The sequence below is a fragment of the Mangifera indica genome, chromosome 3 (genome assembly GCF_011075055.1).
Source record: "Mangifera indica cultivar Alphonso chromosome 3, CATAS_Mindica_2.1, whole genome shotgun sequence".
Lineage (NCBI taxonomy): Eukaryota > Viridiplantae > Streptophyta > Magnoliopsida > Sapindales > Anacardiaceae > Mangifera > Mangifera indica.
In genome coordinates, this window is record NC_058139.1 from 12040526 (window position 1) to 12068085 (window position 27560).

The window sequence follows — 27560 nt, forward strand, 5'->3', positions numbered from 1 at the left end:
TTGGCAAACATACCTCCCTAGTTATGGAAGTGGCGGCTGACCAAGTATATGACCTGTAACATCGGCAAACTCTACATTAATTTTAGGGTTAAAGGACTATTTTTGACGTAAATTTTAATACAAAAATAGTGATATATATATATATATATATAGATTTTAAAAATCTAAATAACCATTAATAACAAAACTTTTATTAAAAATCTCAATTAAGATTAGAAGTAAAATTATTATTTATTAAAAAAATTTTAAAAATTAAAATTTTATCATATTTTACTTCTCAATTTAAAAATCTCATAATTCTCCTTCACCCAAAATTTCCAAATTCTAAAAAATGACTATTTTATCTCTTAATTTCCTAGATTTTCTTTCTCTCCTCATCAACGACCATATTCGACGATGACAATCTCTAAAAACATGACGGGAGAGTTGGAGTCGTCTCCAATAGAGTTCCTTATTCTCCATCGACGTTCAGGAAGAGACGAAGATCTCCATCCCTTACTAGACGTTGATGAAGAGATGCTATCTCTTCATTGTCTATTTATCTCTTTGTCTTTGTCAACGAAAAGTCAACATCTCTTCGTCGATAGAGACAAAGAAACTTTGCCAAAGATGACTCTAGCTCTCCCATTGCGTTTTCAGAGGTCCCTATAGTCAGAGATAGTCTCTAGTGAGGGGAGAAAAAAACTTAAGGATTTAAGGGGTTAAATGGTCACTTTTTAAAATTTGAAAACTTTAGATGATGATAAATTATGAAATTTTTAAATTTGAGAAGTAAAATATTATGAAACTTTAATTTTTTAAATTTTTTTTAATAAATAACGATTTTACCTTAACCTTAATTAAGATTTATAATATAAATTTTGTCATGGATGAGTAATTAGATTTTTAAAATTTTGTAAGTGTGTACCTGTTTTTACATTAAAATTTGGATGGAAAATAGTCCTATGGCCTTAATTTCAGCCAAAATTTTGAAGATCCTACCACCCTCACTCATTCTATTGTAGTTGTCGCAATTTGCCATTGATTGCCATTCATAGTCCTTCAAGAGCACAGGAAGATTCTGGTGGATCAAGTTTGTATTATGAGAAAGATTGAGCCTGTTTAGCTACTGCAGAATCAGACTCAGTTTGCCATGGCTTATGGTCCGCCCGACCCATCCGCCGATTAGTGGCAGGTTGCGGATTCCCCATGATGAACATGATTTTGAGTGTCACCCAACTAATTCCAAGAAATAAAAACAAGAATTTCAAATTTTCCCTCCATCCCAACCCAAACAAATTTCAAAATGAAACCAATATTTGTCTCATGTATACTAAAAACAAAAATTCCCGCCGCACTGGGACCGACCCCATCAGTAAGGCCCACGATGTTAACGTGTACATGCTTTCACCCTATAAATCTTTCCTCCCTTATAAATACAATTGAAAACCGGATCCATACTCACTCACATTCAAACCAAGGGAATTTTTTCGGCAGCAATGGCACGGGGAATAAGATGGGAACAGTTGTTCTCGGTGTTGGAGAGGAGCATGGACGACGTCTTATGGAGTTTGGTAACGGCGGTGGAGTCAGTGGCTCTTGTCTCCATCCTCGGTTTCTTCTTCCTCTTCTGCGGCTGTTCTGTCTAATCAATTAAAGTTTATGTGAACTTGCCGTCGGAATATGACGTCAATGGCCTGCATTGGTGGCGGAGATATCTATGTTCGTGACAGAGTCTGCCACGTGGAGATTATTTGAATTTAGAGTTTTAGTTTAAGACAATTTCGTATTGTTTTCCTGTTTTCAGCTGTATTTTTTATGGCTTTTTATTTCAAGTCTTCGCAAAATCTGAGGGAAGTTAATTACTTTATTCATGGAACCGAGTACAATTTGCCAGTCAAATGTTAGTAAGCTGGATTGATTGAGAATCTAGAACGCAGCTACCCTGGAGCCCTAAATTTGATGCGAAAGTGCTCGAATTATGTCAGGCGGTAAGTATAAAATAGGAGAGTTGATATCTTATATTAAAAAATATAAATTTTTAGTATAATGTTATATATCTTGAATTCATTAATTAATTTTTGATGTATAATTTTGTTAATTTTTGTATTATTTGATATTAGAGTGGTGTTTTAAGTGCAATATGTGAGATTTGAAAAATATAAATTTGAGATATGATTCTTTTAAAATTTATATTATTTGGTATTAAAGTTATTTTTATATCTTTGAATTATAATTGTTTTATGCAGATGATGATGACAATATTGTAGTGTTCACTCGAGGAGGTCAATAGGAGGACCAATTTTAAATCTTGAAAATTAATAATTTTTTTTTATAAATTTAAACTTTAAAAAGTTATATTTTCTTTTGTTAGGAGTTCTCTCTTTTTTTCCTTCGATGACAGATTCGATACTCTCTTTCCTTCTTAACTCTGGTAAAAACAAATCATTTTCATTAGAAATGAAAATAATCAAATTTCGTTGAGTCACAAGCTCATAAACTTACCAAATTAAACAATAATAAGTTTAAGCTCCACTCGATAACAATCAAATTAAACCCAACTTAACACGAACTGATTCGTAAATATCTTATGAGCAACTCAACTTGCTTGTTGCAATTAACAAGTCAATATTTGGTCCCAACTTTGCCCACCTAAAGAACAATTTAAAATGGCAATATCATCTAATAGAATATATCCTTGCGGTGGTGCGAATTGTTCCAATCAACTTTGTCCACCTGAAGAACATTTAATCAAATATTTATTTTTATTAATTATTAGAGATAATATGGTAATTAATATATAATAAACAAAATTTAATTTTTAAAAGTCACCCACTTCGAAATCTTTTATAAAATATAGAGTAAATTATTATTTTCACCAAAATTTTGGTGTAACCACAAGTCCCACCCCTTATAAAATTTTCTTTTATTTCAAAATCTCATCTAAATTGTAACTCCATTTAAAAAACTTATAATATATGGGTATAAAAATCGTTGTAATTTCCATAATTCTAAAAAATGTTTAAAAAATTTGGTCTGAGTTGGTACCGACAATGCTTCAATCGAGTTTTTTTAATCTTCTCTTTTGCATAGTTTTTAAGGGATGTGTATCGTTCGATGTGGTGCAATTAAAAAATTTTTTCAAACAAGACTCAAAAAAACATTTTAAATCATACCAAATTTAAAAAATATGGTTTAGTTCTGTTTGAATTATAGTTTGAATCTATTAAAAAATATTTATTTCTAAATATTTCCTACTTAACAAATAATAATTGAATTATAATTATTTAGGACTTGAAATATATATACAATAAATATGTAAATAAAATAACAAAATAAATATAAAAAAAGTGGTGTAATATAGGACTTGTTGTATTATATTTAGTTTTTAGATGATTATTTTTGAAACTATCGAAGTGCATATTGAAATTTTAAAAACATCTTCAATTTTTTTTCAAAATTTGAAAACCCCCTGAAAAATCAGTAACACCACTACATTTTTATAAAATTATAATTTACTACAAATATACGATTATACTTTGTTAACACTTATATTTATATTTGTATTTGTATTTTTTTAATTGTTATTTAAATTTAATAAATTTTGGGGATAAAATTTATTTAACTTGATAATTTTTGTTTTTTGGTCATTTCAACAATTTTAAATTTTTTACTAAATTTAACATATAGGTGGAAAAATGACTTCTTTAGTGGGAATATCATTTCATCAAACTTAGGTGGGTAATAGAGATTTGGCTATGTGTATTTTAAAGAAATACAATTCATGATTTGGTTTAAAATTTATTAAAATCATATATTATTTTTTAAAATTTATCAACTCAAACCATATTGTTTTATAAACTAAACCAAATCAAATTAAATTTTTGAATTACTTGATTTGATTTTATAGTTTGAATTGAAATATGTATGCCTTTAATAATTTTCTTTCATTTTTTTTTCCTCCTTTCATCTTTTTTTATATGTTCCTTTTCTCCTTGGATCTCCTACTTGTCCCTTTCTCCTCCTCCTTTTTCTCTTTTCTTATCTTTCTTTCTCCTTGTACTTTTTCTCTTTCTTTCTTGTCTTTCCTTCTCTCCATTCACTCCCTCTAGCTCTTGCCTTTTGGTAATCCTATATGACCAAGTTATGGCTGCCTGATCTACCTAAGCAATAGCTAGATCATGACTATTTGATCAAAAGTAACAGTGGTCGATCAAATTGATTAAATTGAGTTAAAATAAGTTTGATAGAGAAAAACTCAGATTTCTCTTGTGATTTTTTATTTGTTTTCCTTGATTGATTGTTGATATATATTGTGGTGATTATTTTGTTGAAGAATCAAGTTTTGATGGTGATATTGGCTCCATTTTTTGCTCATCGAAGGTACAATAGAGTAGATATAATGGGATAGTGTAACTAGTTAGAGAGATACAATTTGACCCTTGGGTTGCATTAACCAAGGTGCGAACAAATACCCTTTATTGGTTGATTCTGTGACATTTGGCCAAATGGAGGGTTTTGGACCAAATAGCTAAAATTAGCCTCACTCTTTTTGATATTCTTTGCAACTATAATGAAAATTACCTATACCCATCAATAACAAATCATCAACATCTTTGGATTTTTAATTTTTTTGTCTAAAAATTAATTCCAATAAACAATATTAATCACTCATCTATACAAAAATTATTAGTAGAATTTATAGTTATGAAAAATGAGTTAGATAGATTTTAAGTTTTGAAGACAAGTTTTGATCCTTTATAGATTTTAAACAATTTTTAAATACAAAAACTTACATCTACTCTCTCAATATACAAACAAATTAGGTTAATAAGTTTGGTTCGAAGACGTCATCATCATGCTTAATAAGTTTAGAAAGTGTTGTTTTTATTATTCTTTTTGAAAGTGTTGCATGTTTTCTGAAACAAATCAGGTATCGACTTAATAGAGAGGTCAGTTTAGTCCAACTGACAATCAAACTATTTGACTGTGATGACATTGATTAACTATTTAAAAATAATATTTAAAATAATTTCATATAATTTATTATTAAATATATAATATAAATTATTTTAATATTAAAATAAATTTAATTTGATAATATACGTGCTAAAAAATTGATATATAAAATATTAGATTTAGGTTTTAATAATAAATTTAGAAAAAATTAATTTTTTTAAACTAATCCAACTAAATCTGAGTTTTAAGCCAATGCGATCTAATTTTTTAAAATCATGATATGAATTGACCGCTTTAATTGTCATTGTTCTAATATATCTTTCATTTTCTTTATTTGACTGAAAAAGTTTTAATTCATATAATCTTTATTTTCTAATTCAAATAAGTAAAGAAATTAATATTATATCACCAAACACTATAATTGCATCATTTATCTATGACTTATTGAAACATCGTGCAAGTTAGTTGGATATATTTTTTTTTTGGGTTAACTTTGAATATTTACTTGCAAGAGTTAGTCTTAAGCATTTTGGTAGAATTTTATTATTTTCTACTAAAAATATTTATTTTAATTTAATAACTATTTTTGGTAGACTTATAAAAAATGATTTATAATTAATTTTTTTTTTGTGTGTTATAAATACTACTAAATTGAATTTATTATATTTGGTGCGTCATATTCATATAGTTTTAATGGTTTTAATATTTATGATAATTACATTCATCATATAGTTACGACAGTTACAAACCGCTTCAACTTCCAGATCAGTTTATACATGAAAGCCTTATTATGGTAGTTCTTCTTTTTGTTGATCATCTGTGGCTCAACTGCAAGAATAAAAATAAATCACTTTTTCACCCAGGGGAGGGGAGGGGCTACCCGAGTAATGACCACTGATTGGAATTGGAACTCTATCTGATTGAAAGTAGAGTCCACATATTTTTTGCTTGACCTCCCTCTACTAGTTTCTGAATGTTGAAGAGAAATTTGGGATGTAAAAGTTTCTTCGCATTGAGTCGAAACATTCTTTTCTTTGAAAGGATCATAATTGGGGCTAGAAACCCAATGAACCGGCTCTAAACACAAAATCTGAGGTTTGATAGACAAAACCGAAGCCTAAGCCTTATTTATTTTTCTGGTTTTGGGCTTAGGCTTTAACACACCATACCATACCATACCATAAATTTCTCAAACCAATTAATCATATGTTATTGCACATCTCTATCCTAAAATTTAGCTTAAGCGATGATTTTTTCTTTCATACTTACTAGCTTGAATGTTTGTATAATTATTCAAAGTTATTGGCTTGAATGTCATATATGAATATTAAGCTCATGGCTGTTATTTATATTCTAAAATACAAAACATAAAAGAGTTAAAAAATTATTTGGTTTGACAAAATAATTTCTCAAATAATTATAAAATATAAAAAAGGCCAAAAAACTTATTCTCACCCAAGGTTTGATGTATATCCGAATTTTCACTTGTTAACTTTCAAAAACCTAAAGTCTCACTAATGAACCGTTAAAGTTAAGAAAATTCGTTAATTCTAAGGATAAAATTATTATTTAATCAGTAATTTTAAAAAATATAAAAATTTATACAATTTCTCCTTAAATCCTAAAAAACTAACAAATTCCCTTTAGGATTAAACTTTGAAATGTTGTATTTCTCCCCTAGGGTTTCGAATTTTCAAAACAATTTCCTGACGAATAGTCGTCTTCTTTGGCAATCTCTATCATTCCCGACGATGTCCTTCGCTCTCCGATAATTTGAAAGTCGTATCTCTCGAAATGATTTATCTATATAATTCTCGATTTCAAATGAATTGAGGAAGATAAACATCTCTATAGATTCTTTTGAAATCAACGAAGACTCATCTAGAATCGAGGAAGACGAGTGTCTTCATTGATTTGTTTGGACGAAGATGATTCTTCTTTGTCCAAATGAAGACTCATTTTCTCCAGTGAAGACGATTCCCTAAGAAGAGAGAGAGAAGGCCAGAGGGTGTTGATTTTGCTAGTTGTGAGAGAGAGAGAAGTTTGGCCATTCATCGAGAAACTGTTCTAAAAATTGGAAACCCTATAGGGGTAATGCAACTTTTTAAAGTTTAATTATAGAGGAATTTGTTAATTTTTAAAGATTAGAGAAATATAATATAAATTTTTATATTTTTTAATTATTGGTTAAATAACGATTTTATCCCTAGATTAAATAATTTTATTAATTTTAACAACTCATATGTGAGACTTTGGGTTTTTGAAAGTTGAAAGATAAGAGTTTTGATATCCATCAAACCTTGGGTGGGAATAAGTCTTTTGGCCTATAAAATATTAGAATATAATGACAAAAAATAACTAATCTTATTGAAATGTCAAGGTTTTCTTCTTTACCAAAAATAGTTTTTGAAAATTTATTAAGGCCATTGGATTATTTTCCACCTAAGTTTTAGCTTAATCTCAAAAGTACATCTTTAGGATAAGAGTTTTAAAAACCTAAATACTTATCTATGTGTTATTAGGATTTTCTGTTAGAGATATGGGTAAAATCATCATTTTATTAATAATACTAAAAAATATATAATTTGATCTCATTTTCTCTTATGGATTTTGAAAACTCACATTTCACCCAGTCTCAACTTTGAAAAGTAACATTTTCCCCCTAAATCCCAAGGGTTTTCTTCCCTTTTCGTTGACGATAGCCTTTACTGTCTCCAACTTCAAAGCTCTGATGTCGACAAAGGGTCATTTAGACACATTGACGAAGGATGACCCTTGATTGTCTAAAAACATCGTCCTTCGTCGACACTGGAGCTTTGAAGGTGGAGACAATGATGACCACCGTTGTTGCCATCAAAGAGGAAAGAAAACCCTAGGAAAAAAAAATATAATTTTATCTCATTTTCTCATATAGATTTTGAAAACTTGCATTTCACCACATCCTCAACTTTGAAAAGTAACATTTTTCTCCCAAATTTTTAGGGTTTTCTTCCCTTCCCATCGACAACAACTACCACTGTCTCTAACTTCAAAGCTCCAGTGTCGATGGAGCGTTGTTTAGATGCATCAACAAAGGATGACCTTTGGTCATCTAGAAACGTTGTCCTTCGTCGATGCTAGAGCTTTGAAGGTGGAGACAGTGACGACCATCGTTGTTGTCATTGGAGAGGAAAGAAAACCCTAGAAAAAAAATATAATTTCATCTCATTTTCTCCCTATGGATTTTGAAAACTTGCATTTCATCGTAACCTCAACTTTAAAAAGTAACATTTTCCCCCCAAATTCTTAGGGTTTTCTTCCCTTTCTGTTGACGACAACCACCATTGTCTCCAACTTCAAAGTTTTGATGTCGACAAACCATTGTCTAGACACATTGACAAAGGATGACCCTTGCTCATCTAGAAATGTCATCCTTCATTGATGCTGGAGCTTTGAAGGTGGAGATAGTGACGACCACTGTTGCTGTTATCGAAGACAAAAGAAAACCCTAGGGATTCAAGGGGAAAAATGTTACTTTTTAAAGTTGAGGCTATGGTGAAATGTAAGTTTTCAAAATTTGAGGGTAAAAATAAGATAAAATTATATTTTTTTTAATATTATTGATAAAATGATGAATTTACCTTTGCATTTAACATAAAATTCTAATAACAATTAATTTATGAATGAGTATTTAAGTTTTTAAAAAATTTTAGATATCTTTTTGAGACTGGCTAAAACTTGGGTGGGACATAGTTCTTTGGCCATTTATTAAAGAACTTTTTAGAGATTAAAAATAAAAAAACAGTCTTTTACATATATTTAAATCATACTAATAATACATTCATAAGGGATTCTCAAATAGGTTACATGTCTCTCATGAGTTGAAAAGCTGAACCCTTTGGAAATTAAAAAACTAAAATGATGCCACAATAACATTTACGCTTGCTTGACTGCACCGTCGAGAAAGAGAAAAGAGAAGGAGAAGTGTTTGATACAAAATTTCCAAGAGAAAAGAGAGTGGTGACGTCACCAGTCATCAAAATGTATCCAGTGTCAAGCTACACGTTGGAGACGGAGGCAAGGATGGAGGTCACCGCTGTTGCTGATTATCTTGCTCACATGAAAGTCAAGTATGATTTATTATTTTTAAATTAATAGCTTCTTTGTCGCAAAAATCTAAGATAAACCTCAGCTCAACTTAATTTAATCCAAGTTTATATAATTAATTTTCTTAATTTATAATCTATCCATGCTTTGCTTAGATTAGCCTTAGTTTAAACGGTTAATTGATCGGTAACTATTTCCCTGTCAACTATTGGCTCAATGAAAGGATGTAAGATTCGGAAATAAAAATCCTAGTTTAAGCAGATTCTTCGTCTTTTATAGAAAATAATCATGCTTGTATTTGTGTATGTCCTAAGAACTATTCGTATTGTCAGTTTTAAGATATTTCATCTTTTATATAATCTTTTAAATAATTTATTAATAAAAAAATAATTCTTTTGTTTATATAAATAGGCTATTAGGAAACCGTTTTTCAAACATGACAAAATAATGATAAGTCATATATTCATAAAATCATAGTTAATGACTTATTGTAAAATCGTACCAGTGTACGAAGTAATCCTGTGACTTTAGACTTTATAGTCAGATCCAATATGAATACATATGATTCATGTAGTGTATATATATAGAGTTAACCATATTTCATAAGACAAGCTATACTAGTAATGTGTTATTTATATGTAGAGAAGAATGATGAGCAAGATGAGATCTGTTGACTTAAAAAACATTAGATTCTGAATATCTATTGATTTGACTCGAATTTGAGTTTTCAAGCAAACATCAATAAATATTGAACCCTCCTCCTTATAATCTCTATCTTTACCCCCACCCAAGATACAGAAAACATTATGTTATAAATCTTATTGATTGACCTCAGTCTTCATCATAGTTGCTTTTGTTAGGACTATTGTTCCTTTGTATTTATCATCTAGGTGGCCTGCCAGAGATGAGGTGACTTTTTTTCGTATGTTTTATTTGCATATCTTTTTGAAATTCCTTGAACAAGTTGTTACCACAATGTGCAATAATTTTTGCTTGTTCTTGAGTATGCCATGTAATCTGTCAAAGAAAATATAAAATGTGGACTATATATGAATCATATATATGTGAGGAAGTAGAAATTTGTACAGCCTTCAGTTTTTTCTATGGTTATAGTCTTGGTGTTCTACTCAGCATTTATTGATGTGGTCTCATCTAAGAGCCATTCGTAAACGGGAGAAATTAGCACTACTAAGTGGTATAGGCTCTTTTAGGGAGGAATTCTGTCATGCGAAATACTTTGTGTATATATTTTTGAATATATAAATAGATATATGTATGATGTGTTATCATGTAATTTTATGTAATTTTATCCTTATTTTACAATTATTCAATTATAATCTAATTATTTGAAGACATATCATATGCGTATTTAAAAATGTATACGCATAGTTATACTGTAAAATCATTCACTTTTTAATATATATTATTTAATAAAATTAATTGAATTATAGTTTTTAAGAATATAATAGAAACCTGTAAAATAAATATAAAATATATATAATATACAAATAAGTTAATGACAAAATAAATATAAGACAATAAGTTGTACATTTCATTGCTTATTTGAAAAATTATGTCAAATCTAGTTATATATATATATTTTAAAAAAATACGGTTTATGGTTTGGTTCGGTTTGAAAATTATGCAAACTGTAATTCAAATTGAAAACTGATTTTCAAAAATTTATTAATTCAAACAAAACAATAGTGCAAACTAAACCAATCGTAATTTTTAAGGCAATGGAATTAAAGGTGCTTTACCTTGGTTGATTGTTAAAGGTCAAGGAGCCTTTATAGAGTGAAGGAAGATTGGAGATAAAGTCTTGCTTTATCAAGAATTACTTCGCAATTACCATAGAGCCTCTTCAAAAATCAAAAGATGTACTATCAAAGTTGATATCATGAAGGCCTATGATTCGGTTAGTTGAGATTTCCTCTTGACCATTCTCAAAGTCTTCGGCTTCCACCCAAGATTAATAAAGTAGATTGAGGTGTGCATTTCTTCCCCTAAGTTTTCCATTGCTATCAATGGGGAATTGTTTGGTTTCTTTAGTAGCTTCTGAGGCCTTAGACAAGCAAACCCCTTCTCACCCTATCGTTTTTGTCATTGCTATGGAGATCCTCTCTTGTCTTCTTGAAAAAAAACGTTGAATGGTTCCTTTAAATTCCATTGGAGATGCAAAAAGGCTATAAAATTACTCACTTATGTTTTGCCGATGATCTAATGTTATTTTGTCATGCTGATGGTAAATCCCTCTCCATTCTTCTTGAGCCGCTTGGTAAGTTCCAAAATTGGTTTGGGTTGAAGATGAACCATGCTAAGAGTAATATTTTCTTTGGAGGTATAAGCAAGGAGGATATAGACAAACTCAGAGATATTGCTAAGATTGATGAAGGAAAACTTCCTATTAGATATTTGGGGGTGCCTCTTGTCTCAATTGAGCTTTCCATTGACGATTGCCAACCTCTTATAGAGAAGATTTTGGGTAGAATTTCCTCTTGGAAATGCAAGTTTTTGTAGTTTGCTGGAAGACTTGCCCTTATTAAATCTATTCTTTGGAGCATCCAAGTGTTTTGGTCCTCCATGTTCATCCTCCCAAGTTCGGTGCACAAGCTTATTGATTAGCATCCTAGGTCCTTTTTGTGGTCAGGGAGTGAGCTTAATTATAACAAAACCAAGGTGGCTTGGGATGTGGTTTGCCTTCCTAAGGATAAAGGTGGTTTAGTCATCATGAGGTCTAGTGACTGGAACAAGGCTGCAATTTTAAGACACCTTTGGAACCTCGCTAACAAGGATAAATATTCTATTTGGGTAGAGTGGACTTACAAAGTCCTCCTCAAAGGAAAAAATGTTTGGGAGATCGACATCCCCAATGATTGCTCTTGGTGTTGGAGGGACATCCTCAAACTAAGAGATGTTGCTAGAAAACATATTAGAGTGGATATTGGTAATGGCGAAAATTGTAGCCTTTGGTTCGAAAGTTGGCACCATTTGGGGCCAATAGCTAGAAGGTTTGGAAATAGAATTATTTATGACTCCGGTCTTTGGAGACATGCGAGAGTCGGAAGATATTATTGTGGATAATGCTTTGGAGATGGCCCGCTTCAAACTCTCAAGCTTTACTTGAGCTTAAGAATTCAGTGTTGAATCCTCCTAGAGGAGGAGAGGACAAAGTCATTTTGGGGAATGGAGTGCACGGAACTTTTAGCATAAAGAAGGCTTGGGATACTACTAGGAGGAGAAATTCCAAAGTAGATTGGTACAATATTGTATGGTACCACCACCACATTCCCAAGCATGCCATTTTGGTGTGGGTAGCCATTCTTGGAATTATTCAAGATGCCACGTGCCGCTTATGTAACTCAGCCACAGAGTCCCTGGATCATTTGTTCTTCTCTTGTTCTTTCACCAACGAAATATGGAGCCGTTTGATGAGGAGATGCAGCCTCAATCCTGCCCAAGGAGATTGAAACTCTTTTATAAGGCAAATATCCACAGACCGGAAAACGAGAAACTTGAAAAACTCGCTGGGAAAATTTTGCCTTGGTGCCACGGTGTACATGGTGTTGGAGGAAAAGAAACAACCGAATCTATTCAAATGTTAGCAAAGATCTGGATAGCGTTCATAGAGACATTATTCGGGTGGTAGGTGAAAGAGGCTGCATCCTTTCTAAGCTTCCTGCAAATGAATAAAATAGAAGATTTGTTTTTTCTTTGCTAGCGTATTGTTGTAGCTCGCAGGGGTTTGTCTTTGGGTTTTTCTGCCGCCTGGGTGGACTGTTCCCATGGTGGGCTTGGTTTGTTTCTTCTTTTGTTCGGATGCCTGTTTTGGCCTCCACTATTTTTATATATACTTATAAAAAAGTTTTTAAATGGCATCCTTATTTACAATATATAAAATAATAAAATTATGTAAAGATATTTTTGATATATAATTTTAATATATAAATAATATATTATCATATTATTAAAAAAATTTATATTAAAAATAAAATAATAATTAATTATAAGATAATATATTATTTGTATAATTAAAATTTATATTAAAAAAATATAAAATATTTTTCAATTTAAAATCCAAATCTCTTAAATACATTTCCTGGGTTATGTAAATCTCTTTTACCAACAAAGATTAATCAAGGCCGTTGATCATCTGATCCACGTAGGGTAGACAACAAATTTTTTAGCACGTGAAGTAGGAGATAACATCCATTCTGATTATAGATGGATAGGCACCGTTCGTAAACAAACTTCGAGATTCCATAAAAAGAAAGCTTCACGAGAAACGTCAGACCCATTACGACACGTGTCCCACCACCTGTTCCCAGAAACAAGCATGCAAACCCTAATTGCCTTACACGTATCACTTGTCCAAACACCTAGCACCTCTATATTAACATTGCTACCAGGATTTTCAGCCTTACCGAAAGCACAAACAAAGACTTTGAAGAGGTGTAGTGAAGAATTTGCAGTCTTGCAAAAAGTAAACAACAACGTCATAATTTTTTTCTTGGGGGTTTTAGGTTTGAAGAAATTTAATCACGATGGCTCAGACTGTGGGAAGAAATATAGCGGCTCCATTGTTGTTCCTCAACATGATTATGTATCTTATCGTTCTCGGGTTTGCTAGCTGGTGTCTTAACAGGTTCATTAATGGCCAAACTAATCACCCCAGTAAGTTAAGTTAATTTTTATCTTTCCTTTTTTTGAAACTTAACATTGGTAGTGACCAAATTGACATTTGATTTTCAGGTTTTGGAGGAAATGGTGCAACAATGTTCTTTCTGATATTTTCTATATCGGCCGCCGTTATTGGGGTAACTTCAAAGCTGGTGGGAGCCTACCACATCAGAGCCTGGAGAAGTGACAGTCTCGCTTCGGCAGGATCGTCTTCTTTAGTGGCATGGGCCTTGACTGCACTAGCTTTTGGGTAGTTTAATATTTTCACTTATCTTTATATCTTTATGGAGTCCGTATGCCAATAATAAACGTATCACATAGGTTTTTTTTTAAAAACAAAGTGCTGTTAATCATATAATATAGGAATTCGGGCATTTAAAATGTTTGAATGTTTGCAATTTGTGCAGGTTGGCTTGCAAGGAGATAGACATAGGAGGGCACAGGGGGTGGAGACTGAAGGTGCTGGAGGCATTTATCATAATCCTAACATTCACTCAACTTCTGTATCTCGTATTGCTTCATGCTGGCTTGTTTAGCAGCAGATATGGACCAGGTTACAGAGACACCGACTATGGCGTGGGGACGGGGGGTGTGGATCCAGCAGGGCACAAGGGAGGCGGTGCAGTGGCTGGCTCTAGGGTTTGAATTCAGAATGAAATGTAGGAGTTGATGGTTTTAAGTATCATCATCTGCATTATCCAAAACAGTTATTGGTAGCTGATATTAATGTTTCTTTGTGTTTTTATTTTTATTCTACTTGTGGCGTCTGTAAGTAGTGTTGCTACTTTGGCTATTGTTTGTATTACTGGAATCCTGTTGTATCATCCGTAATTTCAACAGACTTTTTGCTGTCTTTGTTTACTTGGTGTTCTTGTGGTGATTCTGCAATGTTGCATGATTTTCCTCTATTCTGTGCCACTCAAAGTTGGTTCTCGAATATAATAAGATTTGAATTGAATGTTTGATTTGAATTGAATTTATTTAAGTTCAATTGCTAGCACAATTTGATCGACAAGCCTGAGATTTGGGATACAGTACTACTGTGCTCGAGTTTGGGGAGTTTTGGTTGGCCTGGTTTACATGTTTATGGGGGCTTAATTCAAAACACCAAAACTCTCAAAGTGAAACTTGATATTGGTTTGACAAGAGTTCGTCGGGATTAAGTTTCATAGTCGAGTTGAACTTATGTTGGTGTAAGTTCGAGTTTAAATTGACTTAAATCAAATTTTTACTTTTAGTTGAATCAAATTTGATATTAACTAATCATAAAAAAAAAATGATTTTATTTTTAAATTGAATTCAAGTTTGATATCAATTGGTTATAATAAAAAGTTTGATATTAATTGGCTTGGTGGGCTCACAAGAAGGTTCAAATGTAATATTAATATAAGGTTTAAATGTAACATTTAAAAAATAAAGATATTTAAATATAATTTTTTTAGTTAAATTCGAATCATCTATTTCTGTTTCAAGTTTGAATTCAAGTTAAGGTATTATTAGCTTAATAATCTTGAGCCAAATATTAGTTAACTTTACTCAAATTACACCTGTAAAAAACATAATTTAGATCAATTTTAGGTTATGTCAAATCAATTAGAATATAGTTTTGGTCAAATTTAGAAACGAGAATTTTTAACCCAAAACTTAAATCAATACAATATAAATACGATCTAATGAAATGAATTATCAAGTCTAAAAATGATATTCTTATCAAATAAAGATAATAATACCAGGGGTATCAAATTATCATTTTTTCCTTGATGAAGGTATTGAACTCCAATTTAAGGGATTGAATTAAAAAGACAAAATTTATATTTTATCACACAAAAGTAAATCTAATCTCTAACGTTGTTAAAAATTAATGATACGAATATTTTGTTTTAATTTAAAAATGATGATAGAAATAATTTTTCACTAATGAATAATCAAACTTTCTTTTATTGAAGAAACAAAATTTTTAAATTTTCCTGTTGAAGGATATAAACATGTATATTATCATATAAAAATGAATCTAATCTCTAAAATGTACTGTATTTTTTCTACAAAATGTTTATTATGTACCTCATATGTTTGAAATTTTTTTAATAAGAATGATGCTTATATCAGATTAACCTTGCTTCATTTTATTTTTTAAGTGTATTTTGTTCATTTTTAGAATGATATTTTATTGAAAGCCAAGTAAATTATTTTTTTATAATTGTCCATGAGTTTCTTGTTGATCTAGGTTTATTTTGTTTATTTATGAGAGAAATTTGTGATTTTTGTGGAAATAAATTTGTGAAAAAAATATTTTAATTTTTTTGTGAGTTGCAAATGTTCACATCAACATAAAAATGTCTATCTCATTGCATAAAATGTACACTTCAACATTTTTAATGAAAAAATAATTACATCATTCATATTTAACGTTATTTAAAGTTAGATGATAATTTGATACATTTATTAGAAAATAATAAGAACTTGAATCCTTCAATTAAAAAAAAATTGAAAAGTTTGATCCATTCAAAAGTAAAATTGAATAGTTCGATTATTTCAATAAAGAAAAAAATTTAATCCCTTCATTAAAAAAAAAATATGACAATTTTTTGTCTTTTGGTGTTGTTATCTTTATCAAATATATTATAAGATATCTAAACTATTATTCTCATCATAATAATAGGCAAATAAATCATTTTTAAAATTATAAAGTTATATAAAAAAACAAATTAATTTTCTTAATTTGTTTTAATGAGACACTACATTTAAAACCAAATCAATTTGATGATGATGAAATGAATAAAGAACCACTTGAAAAAATTTAGATGTTTAAAAGTGAAAACTCAACCAAAAATCAAGATGAATGATGAATATTATGGGTTAAGAGTCCAAAATCAACCCCTTAAACACAATTCTCACAAGTAACAATTAGTAGATAGTGACTAATATAAATTGACTTTGGGTAGTGTATCCAAGGGTCAAAGCTCGAAGAAGATAACTACTTTCTAGAAGCCTCACAACAAGATACTCGAGACCACAAACACCATGACCTTAGCAATAACTTGGCACTAATTAAAAGAAAGTTTCCAATTATAACAAAATTCACTTCCTAAAATTTAGCAACAACTAACTAAGTGCACTTTTTTTACCTTCCATTTCAAAAGGTACTACCACATTTAAACTCATAATTACTATATTTACTCACATGTAACCCCAATACTAAAAGTATAAGTAAGGAGTAATGAATTAACAGAACAGACATAAGATCAAGAAAAAAGAAGTCAACCTTTTCATCTTCTCATAATATTTTTTATTCAATTTAATAGCAACATTGTATGGATGTAGGTCCTAAAATTTTTTGTTCAAACCACAGAAAACCCACGTGTCATCTTTTTCCACTTTGACTTTTCATATTCTTGTACCTAAATCTCATTGGTTTGGTATACTTCTTATTGGTACAAATTTGCACACCAACAATTTGGCACTAGGAGGGTCCCCTTCACAAGCTTTCTCATTTCTAGCATAATCTCTCTTCTAATTGTCACTTATCTTCATTTTAATGGTGTCTAAAGGAAGAAGCATTACACAATCTATAACCATTGTCAATTATGCTAATGACAAGGCCTGGATATAATTCAAGTCGACGTGGTTTCGAAAGTTGATTCAATTCGATTTAGTTCGACTTAAATTTGAACCAAACTCAAGTTGAAAAATTTGACACGTTTTTTAATTGGATCTAAACTCAGGCCAAATGGTGTTTAACTCAATTCAACTCGAATCTAACTTGAATTAAATTCTCAAATCAGTAGTTTAAATTTATGGCTCGAATCAATTCGAATTCAGTAGTTTGAATTGGCAATTTGAATTCGTGACTAGGTTTGGCTCAAATTCGTTTCTTGAATTAGAAATTTTGAATATTATTTGAATAAATTAATATCTTTTTGTCAATGAACCATAAACTTGAGCTACAAATCTGAGCCATATATTTAATCCATTTATTTAAGTCAAACCAAGTTACAAATTTAAACCATTGATTTGAGCTATGAAATCGAGTCAAACTTGAACCGAACTAAGCTAAGCCATTTTTCATCTAAGCCAAACTTGAGCGAGAACATTTTTTTATTCAAGCTAAACTTAAGCCTAGGAGTGTTCAAACTTGGCTTGACCCAAATCCACCCTTACTAATGACGAAGGTCATAACCATTGCTCACTATCTCCACCACTTTTGGAGGATCAACATCCCTATAGCCAAGAGGCAATGCCTTACACTCTCAAAAGTAGTGGCATGAACAGTTGGACTAATAAGCATTATATAAGTACTCATACAATATCTCCATAATGTTACCCCAATAGCACCTACAAGGGTACTAGTTCCGCCTCGAGCAACTAATGAGAGGTCTTACATCTCTTAAACAAACTTTTTATCCCTTTACCCCCCTCCCCCCCAAAGGAAAGATGACAAACAACCTCCATAGTAAGGGTTTCATCCCTTGTTTAAGGTGTACAATGCACCTTATGCAACGAATCTATCATACCTATCAAGGTGTCAACACTCAGTGTGTAGACTTGAACTCACTAGGTGATGATGTTGACCCAAGACATGTAGTTTCTAACTGATTTCATGGTGGGGCTAATCTTTGTTGTGCAAAGCATTTAACATATACAAGTAATCCTTAATTTGTTAAAAATAACATCAAGATGATATCAACAAGTGAGGTAAAAGCTTACACCTTGACTGAGCCACTTATTGCATAGATCCTAATATATAACCTAAACACATCTCTTGAAAGCAAGATAACCATGGTCTAATATTGGGAATGTTGATTATTGAAATGTATAAGGAAATTAACTCCTCAAGGGATCTTCTCATTTGGCTCTATCTCAAGATTATTCAAAGTCCATCTTTTATAGATTAACTTGCCTAAACAAACAAACCCTAAGATCAAACATATATGACCATTTAAATGTTTGTCATGCTTGTCTAGAACATCTAGTAGACATCTACTATCTTATATTAAATGACCTCTAGAGCATTTACTGATATTTTCAATATGTGAGACTATGCGTTAATATGAAATACAAGTCTGAATATTTTGTGAAATTCAAGGAATTCAAAAGAGAAGTAGAAAAACAATTAGGAAAAAGTATTAAAATTATTCAAAGTGATTAAGGAGGTGAATACTTTAGTGTCAAGTTTCGAGAATACCTGAAAAAGTGTGGGATAGTGTCTCAACTCACTCCTTCTAGCACACCTTAACATAATAATGTATTTGAACAAAGGAATGAAACCTTAATGGATATGGTAAGGTGCATAATAAGTTTCACTCACTTACCTTTATCTTTATGAGGTTATACCCTAAATAATATGAACCATACACTAAACCAAGTCTTGTCTAAGTTTGTAGACAAAACTTCTTATGAGTTATGGATATGACGAAAACCCAATATAAGTTACTTAAAGATTTGGGGAATTGAGGCTTATGTTAAGATATTTACTTTGAACAAGTTGTGTTATGGATATGAAAAGTGTCTTTGTGAGGTATCTTAAGGAAACAAAGGGTACTATTTTTACCATTTGGAAGAGCAAAATATATTTATTTATCGATTTGCTGTCTTCTTGGAAAGAGAACTAATTCTCAAGAGGACTAATGGGAGGAAGATTAAACTCGATAAAGTTTTAGTACACAAGATATCATAGATGTTAGACAAAAGTGTGTGCCACTAAGGTGGTTAAACATCATAAGGAGTTTACATTATTATCAATGAAACCAAATGAACTGACTCAATGTACAAGAGAGTTGCGTAGGTCTAGCTAAATATGTCATAAGCCTAAAAGATTTAATACCATATGACCAAGCACGATGACATACTCACCATTTATAATGAGGAATCTATGACCTATAAGGACACTATATCATATCACCTTGTTAAATGGCTTAAAACCATGAAATCTGAAATAGACTCTATGTATGTAATCCAAGTTTGGACTCTAGTGGATTCATATGAAAGGATTAAACCTATAGAGTGCAAATATGCCTTCAAGAAAAAGACCAACATGGGAGGTAATGTGTGTACCTAGAAGGCATAACTGGTCATTAAAGGTTTCATGTAAATGACTATAACAAAAACTTTTTACTAGTTGCAATACTAAAGTCTATATAGATTGTGTTTGTGATTGCTACATACTATGACTATAAAATCTTAAAAATAGATGTTAAATTGGATTTACTAAATAGAAATCTTGTAGAGGAGATGTATATGTCATAATCATAATCTGATGGTTTCAAACTCGATGAACAAATGGGTGAAGTATGTTAGTTACAAAGATCCATTCATGGAATCAAGCAAGTTGAATTTTTTTCGATAAAGCTGTAACGGATTTTGGATTTATAAAAAAATGAAGACGAGTCTTATATGTATAAAAAGGTTAGTAGGAGCATGATTGCATTTTAGATATTTTATGTTGATGACAACTTAATTGTCAAAAGTGATATATTGAACTTTCAAATAGTAAAGATATGGTTATCTAAGTACTTCTTAATGAAGAACTTTTGTTAAGTACCATATATCCTTGGTATTAAGATCTATCAAGATAGATTACGTAGGTTGGTTGGACTAAGTTAGAGTACATATATCGATAAAGTTTTAAAGAGATTTAGTATGAATAAATCCAAAAAGGGATTTCTTCTTATATCTCATGACATATATTTTTTCAAGAAAATGTGTCCCAAGACATGACAAGAGAGAGATAAGTTGAGTCAAGTTTCATATGCATCTGATGTTAGGTCAATCATGTCTGTTATTACTCAAATTGATGTTTTATACACTTTGAACATTTGTAGTAGATATTAATCAGATCTATGTGAGCATCACTGGATAACCGTCTAGAATAATCTAAAGTACTTTAGAAGAACTAAGGATGCCTACTTGGTTTATGGAGGAGAACATGAGTTGACTATGAGAGGAATAGTGATACAAGTTTTCAAACAAAAACATGAGTTGACTATGAGAGGAATAGTGATACAAGTTTTCAAACAAAAAGATATGATTTTAATCATAGTCAAGATTCGTCTTCAGTTTGAATGATAATGTAGTAAGTTGGAAGAGCTCCAAGTAAATTATAATAGTTGATTTTAGAATTGAGTCAAAGTACATTGCTTTATTTGATACAACTAATGAGGCAGTTTGAATCAAAAAGTACATAGATGAACTTGGTGTGGTTCCTAACAAAGTCTTTCTTATATAGTTCGATTGTAACAACAATAAGGCAAAAGTTTAAGTAAAGGAGTGATGATCTCACCAACGGTCCAAACATATACTCCGACAATTCCACTTGATCAAAAAGATTCAATATGGTGATGTGTAGAATTATAGGATAGACACAAATAAGAACTTGGCAGACTTGTTGGCCAAGCCTCTATTGTCACATAAGTATGATAGACATGTAACATCATTTTGTATTAAACCAATTGCATATTGTTTATAGTGTAAGTGAGAGATTGTTAGAGTTGGTGCTCGAAAACTAATCGTTATACCTATGTAATTGTAATTGAAATCAATTCTTACTAATAAAATGGCTTTTCTTCATCAACTATTTTTTTACTTCAAGTTGAATTAGATAAATGTCTTTAAAATGGTAAAATTGTGACGAAGGGATCAATGTGTGTCGATTGATAGTGGGAACTCTATATTCACATATGGTAGCCATTCTAAAAAGTCCATCATTTTTAGATTGTTTTGACCAAGGAAACATGTAATATGGTTAGGGTTATTATAGTGTTAAATAATCCTACAGAAAAATGGTGATAGATCTCATGTGTCAAAGTTGTTTATTAACAACTTGATACAACAAATGGGTACACATTGTGTACATGTGTCCACTGAACTAACTCCCTAAAAGGATTCCATATGGATGATTATTCTCTTGTCTATAGAACACATTATGTAACAAACATGATACATGTGATCCTTTGACTTAAGGTCACATGATCGTCTTATACTATAATAGATATGGTTTAACACTAGCCTAACGTAGTCCTTGAGAAAACATTATCAAGATGAGGTGGATTAGCCATATTGAGAGATGTATGGTAGTTATTGTGGATCACTAGAGGATTTATAACTCTTAGGAATGGGGGCTGATATCTCTAGGCCTATTGATGGATATCAAATGGCCAATTTAATATGTGGTCATAACAAGATTGAGTTGTTGCTTATTTTAGTACATTTGGACGTTTATACAAACATTAATTTATATTTTAGTACATTTGGATGTTTATACAAACATTAGTTTATACATATGGAAGATCCCTAAGGTAGATACTAATTTTACGTCTTAACCTCAAAGAGATACTGTATGATGAATGAATTGAATTGTATGGTAACTGTTTTGTTTAAAGGTAAAAGTCAATCATTAACACTTCATCTCTTAGGTTGTCAGATGTCTTGCTAGAAACTAATCTTAGATAATATTTGAATGGTTGATGGATCATAGATTTGATATGAATCCATTTCCTACTAACATGATATAGAGCTTATAGGTCACACACAATAGAGGTTGATTTCGATTTTAAAGGCCTTAGGTTGAATGAGGTAAACTATGTCTAATTTTTAGATTATCAATTTCAAGTTCTATAGAATGATTGGACTTAAGAGTGACTATGTCTACTTTGAGGGCAAATAACCCAAAATTGAATGGGTTGGATTCGAATAATGGGAAGTTAACTTTAGGGGTGTGCATAATTTAATTCAAACTGCAAAATCAGATCAAATCATTCAAAAATTATAGTTTAGTTTAGTTTATTTTATAAAACGGTTTGATTTAGATTGATAAATTTTGGAAGAATGATTTATGATTTGGGTTGCGATTTAGATGGTTTTTAAACCAAACCAAATCGTAAACCTTATTTATTTATTTTTATTTATATATAGGCTAAATGATTATTTCCCATCCAAGGTTTGATGAAATGACATGTTCAATTCATTTTTCACCCATATGTTAAATTTGTTAAAAAAACTTGTTAATTTTTTTTTTATAAAATTATTAAAAAGACAAAGAATCCCTTAGGTTATATAACTTTTTATCCCCACATTTTTACTAAATAATTTTTCGTATTACTAATTTATATTAATTTCAATTAAAAATAGAAAATAAATTTACAAGTACAAAAAATATAAGGGTGTTAATGACATATAATTGTATGTTTGACAGTGTTTTGTAATTTTTGAAAATTTTAGAGGTGTTAATGTTTATTTCAAGGCGTTCTTCAAATTTTTTAAATTTAAAAATGTCTTTCAATAGTTTCAAAAGTAATAGTTATACCCCAAAAAAATTGAACAAAATACCACATATTTGGGATTTACATCACTTTTTTTATATTTATTTTTTTTACATGTTTATTACATATGTATTTCATTTTCATTTTACATATTTATTTTATATTCTAGATAATTATAATTCAATATTATTTATTAAGTAGGAAATCTTTGGAAGTAGTGATTTCTAATAGGTTTAAATGATAATCCAAATCGTAATTTTTTAATTTAGTTTGGTTTAATTTGAAACCTAAAATGATTTAATTTGATTTATAAATTTTAAAACATTTTTTTCAACTTGGTTTAAAAAATTTTTAAATTACACCAAACTGGACCGTGCACACCACTTGTTGACTTTATCTAATTTGGCTAAAGTTGGATTGAAATTTAGATAATTGACATGTCATATGAACAATTGTGCATGGTAGGTGCATGGGCGTTCATTATTTTGGGTTGACTTTATTTGATGGTCTTATCATATATCCAAAATTTTAGATAATCCTAGATTTCAAGTGATATCGCGATATGATATGAACAATCATACATACCCTATGCATAATTGTTCATCATTCTCTATATAAGCAAAACAAATTTTAACCTTTTGAGACTTCTATAACATTCCTATGTTCATCTCGTCCCTTGGAGACATTGGTAGATTAAAAACCCCTCCATAGCTTCCATTACATCAGTAACCTCATGTGGATTTATCGGTGCCATCATACACTTGGAAAGAAAGTGATTTGCACGTCTTCATAATTGATAAAGACGAAGGAACCACCCATTGGAGTATGCATTTCTTTATCCCCTTATGGTTGGTTTTATGTTTTAACAAATTTGTATAATAAATCCCATGAACCAATCATGGTATATGTTTTAATCAAATTTAAATTAGTATTATTATACTACAAACGATCGTATTAAAGCTATAAATTTACTAACATGTTACCTTTTACTTGTGAATGCCTTAATATAATAAGTGAACAGTTGTACGTATTTCATATGATCGTTTATTATGTATTTTAAGTCTCTAAGAATTTTAGAGCCAAGAATGGTTGGTAATTATGGGATGTGTGTTATCATGAACGTGTTGCAATATATCTATGAGCAGGTATTCATTAGATGTGATAGGTTGTTTATTTGTATGTATTGAGCATTTCTCAATTTTGGTTTATTTTGGTCATAAGTCACTCATGGCCAAATTAGTTATTTTCACTTGTTTTAATTCCATTCTACATTATATTCATCCTTTTACTTGGCCTAGTCTCATATGCTTAATTTGTACATAAAATCAAGTTAATGCAAGTAATTCTTCAGTCTACTACATAAATGCTAACGGACAAGCAAATCAAAATTCATAATAATAAATAAATTGATGCACTAAATAAATTGAAATTATCTATGATCTAATATTAACTACATGAATATGTTTTTTAAAATTAATTAATAGTTAAAATGTTTGTTTTTGTCGAAATAAAATTTTATATGAAAAAAGAACGATAAATCTATATTTATACACAATTTAGATATATAGATGATATATCTCTAAATAATTGAATAATTTTGAATTAAAGATATGATGATACATTATCTGTATATCTAAATTAAGTGTCAAAATATATACATAAAAAAATATTGGTAAGATCAAAGTCATCGATCCTACCAAGCCAGTCAACAAAACCCATTTGGCCAATCTTGTTGCATATTAAGGATGGTTTAAAGGGGCCAACTTAAAGTGGAAGGCAAAGGGTCTCCTCAGTCAACTAGTAAAAGACATTATTAAAGATGTTAATTTGCTAGCATCAAATTCCAATTCAACTTGTTTCCACTTCCCATTTATCATATTCAATCAAAGTGATTGTTTACCTAACACTTAAAGCTCTTGAAAACGATATTCATCACCCCTGTATTATACTTTCTACCAGACCCTTCTATCGTCAAACCTTACTTTCAAGCCTCTTTTGAACACATACATTACTAAAATTTTTTGATTTCTGTTTCTAGAAGATTGAAATTTGATCGGAACCCCAATCTCCAACTTGAACTCATCAAATAACTAGGTGTAATTTTTAGTTTCAAATAAAGATTTAAAAAAATATTGAAATAAATACTGGCTATCTAGTACTTAAGGGTTTAGGAGGAATTAATTAACGATACAGAGATGATCTTATCATGCAATGTAAAAAAAAAAAAAAAAAAAGGAAGTTTTAACCAGAAATATATAACAATAACATGAGTATTTGATCTTTAGTACCTGATAAATATTACTATTTCGCTAAAAATATTTATTATTAATATTACGTTTAGTGGTCAATAAATGTAGTTATAATTATAAAAATATTTACCATTGATATTAATAAATATTATTATAATGATAAGATATTCATCGTTATTATTATTTTTAATGATAAAAAACATTATTTTAGTAACAAAAATATTTGTTTTTATTACTAATTTTAATAACAAAACTTACATATCTTGATGTTTTTGTTATTGAAAATATATTGTGCTTATAAATGTGAATATCAAAACTAATATTATACAAAATCAATTGGTTTGTGTTAAAATCTAATTCATTACAGTTATATACCACTCACTTATATTGTATTTATTATATATGAGATTTTAGTCTCCAACACCCTCTTTTAAGTACAACGACCATACGCTGTTAGGTTCATTGTTTGACTGAGTTTATCTTTGGACGGGTGTGTTGTAACTTATATCGAAAAACACTTTCGGCTGTTAGACCCGTCGTCTGACTTGTGCTCTAATAAATTGGGTCTATAAGTATAGATGTTGAAACCCATATTATACAAAACCAAAGGTCCAATCCACCACATTTATATACCACTTACTTATATTGTATTTATTAGATGTGAAACTTTAGTCATTAACACTCTCTCTTAAGTATAACCACCATAGATTGTTAGACTTGTTATTTAGCTAACTTCGATTTTGTACGGGTGTGTTGTCACTCATATTGAACACTTTAGGTTGTTAGACCCGTTGTTTGACTTGTGTTTTGATACCATATCGAAGATATATTGGGCCTATAAGTGTGAATATCGAAACTCATATTATACAACATTAATTGGTTTATGTTAATATCTAATCAATTATACTTATATACCACTCACATATATTGTATTTATTAGATGTGAAATTTTAGTTTTCAATATCCTCTCTCTAGTGCAACCACCTTAGGCTGTTACACTTGTCATTTAACTGAGTCTGTTTTTGGAAGGATGCGTTATCGCTTGTATTGAACACTTTAGACTGTTAGGTCTACTGTTTGATTTGCTTTAATACCATATCAAAGATATATTAGACCTATAAATGTGAATATCGAAACTTATATTATACAAAATTAATTGACTTATGTTAATGTTTAATTTGCTATACTTATACACCATTTACTTATATTATATTTATTAGATGTGAGACTTTAATACTCAATACATGACAAAATTTTTTTTCTGATGTTAGTAGTTTACTGTCATTAAAACACTTTACCAATTTTAAATAAGCTTTTAACAATTATTTTTATTTTGTTAATTTTTTTTTTTAAATAATGTGTTCAAAGTGAAAAAAATCTCTTGTTGCTAGGTAGCTCAGCAACAGGAAGATTGATTATTTATTTATTGAGGATGACGATAATATTTGCCTACCCAAAGGATTAAGAGACGACAAACTTATGAGGAATTGACCGACCGACCGACCGACTGACAAATGGGGCAAAGTCTTCTCGCACTCGTGCGTCCAAAAAAGCCTAAAATTAGAGTCAAATTAATAGCCAAAAGTACTTGGCTTGATATTGGCACTTGAACTGAATTTGTTTAAAGTGAAAGATTAGGATAAAAGATCACATTAATGTATTAGATTATCATTTTTATTCAATCTAATCTCTAGGGTTAATGATAGCAATCGTGTTGCATGTTTTGTCTAAGTAAAAGGAGACATTAGGCAAGCTTTATTAGTTGGGTCACAATTACACATGACTATTCCGTCTACCCTTCCAAATTATCTAAGTAATTTAATGATAATTATTATATTTGATAGTTTTTATTGTCGAATCGTATTTATATCATGTAGAAGATCTTCAATAATTAGACTGATGATTTAATTTATGCAAAATTCACTAGTATGGTTGAATATAAGACAAAATAATAAAACCCCTATGAGTCTTGATTTTTTTTTTTTTTGGGTTTTTAATGAGTTTATTATTTTTATGATATTTCATGCTGTATTACAAAATAATTTATGATATTTTAATGAGTTGATTGTTATCAAAATTAGGTCTGAATGGTAAGTCAGAGTATAACATGATTCATGTTGGAAGTTGAAAATGGATAATTTTGTGGATCACAACGAAGAAATGGGAAAAAGTGATGAAAATGAAATGCAAAAAATTGATTCTTCTTGCAAATAATTATCTGAGATTGGGCAGGTACAGTCAAAGGTTACCCATTTGGTTACAGGTAAATTGTGATATTTTTAATTAACAATCAAATTAAAAACTTTTTACCGGCTTTGATGGCAACGGTCAACTCTCTCAAGTCAATTTTTTG

At 30.2% G+C, this 27560-nt stretch overlaps 2 protein-coding genes across 2 annotated transcripts; both read left to right on the forward strand.

Annotated features, from left to right (window-relative positions):
- Positions 1-11247: 11247 nt before the first annotated feature.
- LOC123211559 lies at positions 11248-12494 on the forward strand. Its single transcript, XM_044630365.1, has 3 exons — positions 11248-11509; positions 11675-12035; positions 12119-12494. Exons 1-3 carry the CDS (start codon positions 11248-11250, stop codon positions 12492-12494), a joined length of 999 nt encoding a protein of 332 aa, XP_044486300.1.
- Positions 12495-13438: 944 nt separating this feature from the next.
- Positions 13439-14565, forward strand: LOC123212421 (membrane protein PM19L). Its single transcript, XM_044631547.1, has 3 exons — positions 13439-13698; positions 13777-13954; positions 14112-14565. The coding sequence occupies exons 1-3, from the start codon at positions 13569-13571 to the stop codon at positions 14347-14349; spliced, it is 546 nt and encodes a 181-aa protein (XP_044487482.1). The 5' UTR covers positions 13439-13568; the 3' UTR covers positions 14350-14565.
- Positions 14566-27560: the final 12995 nt, after the last annotated feature.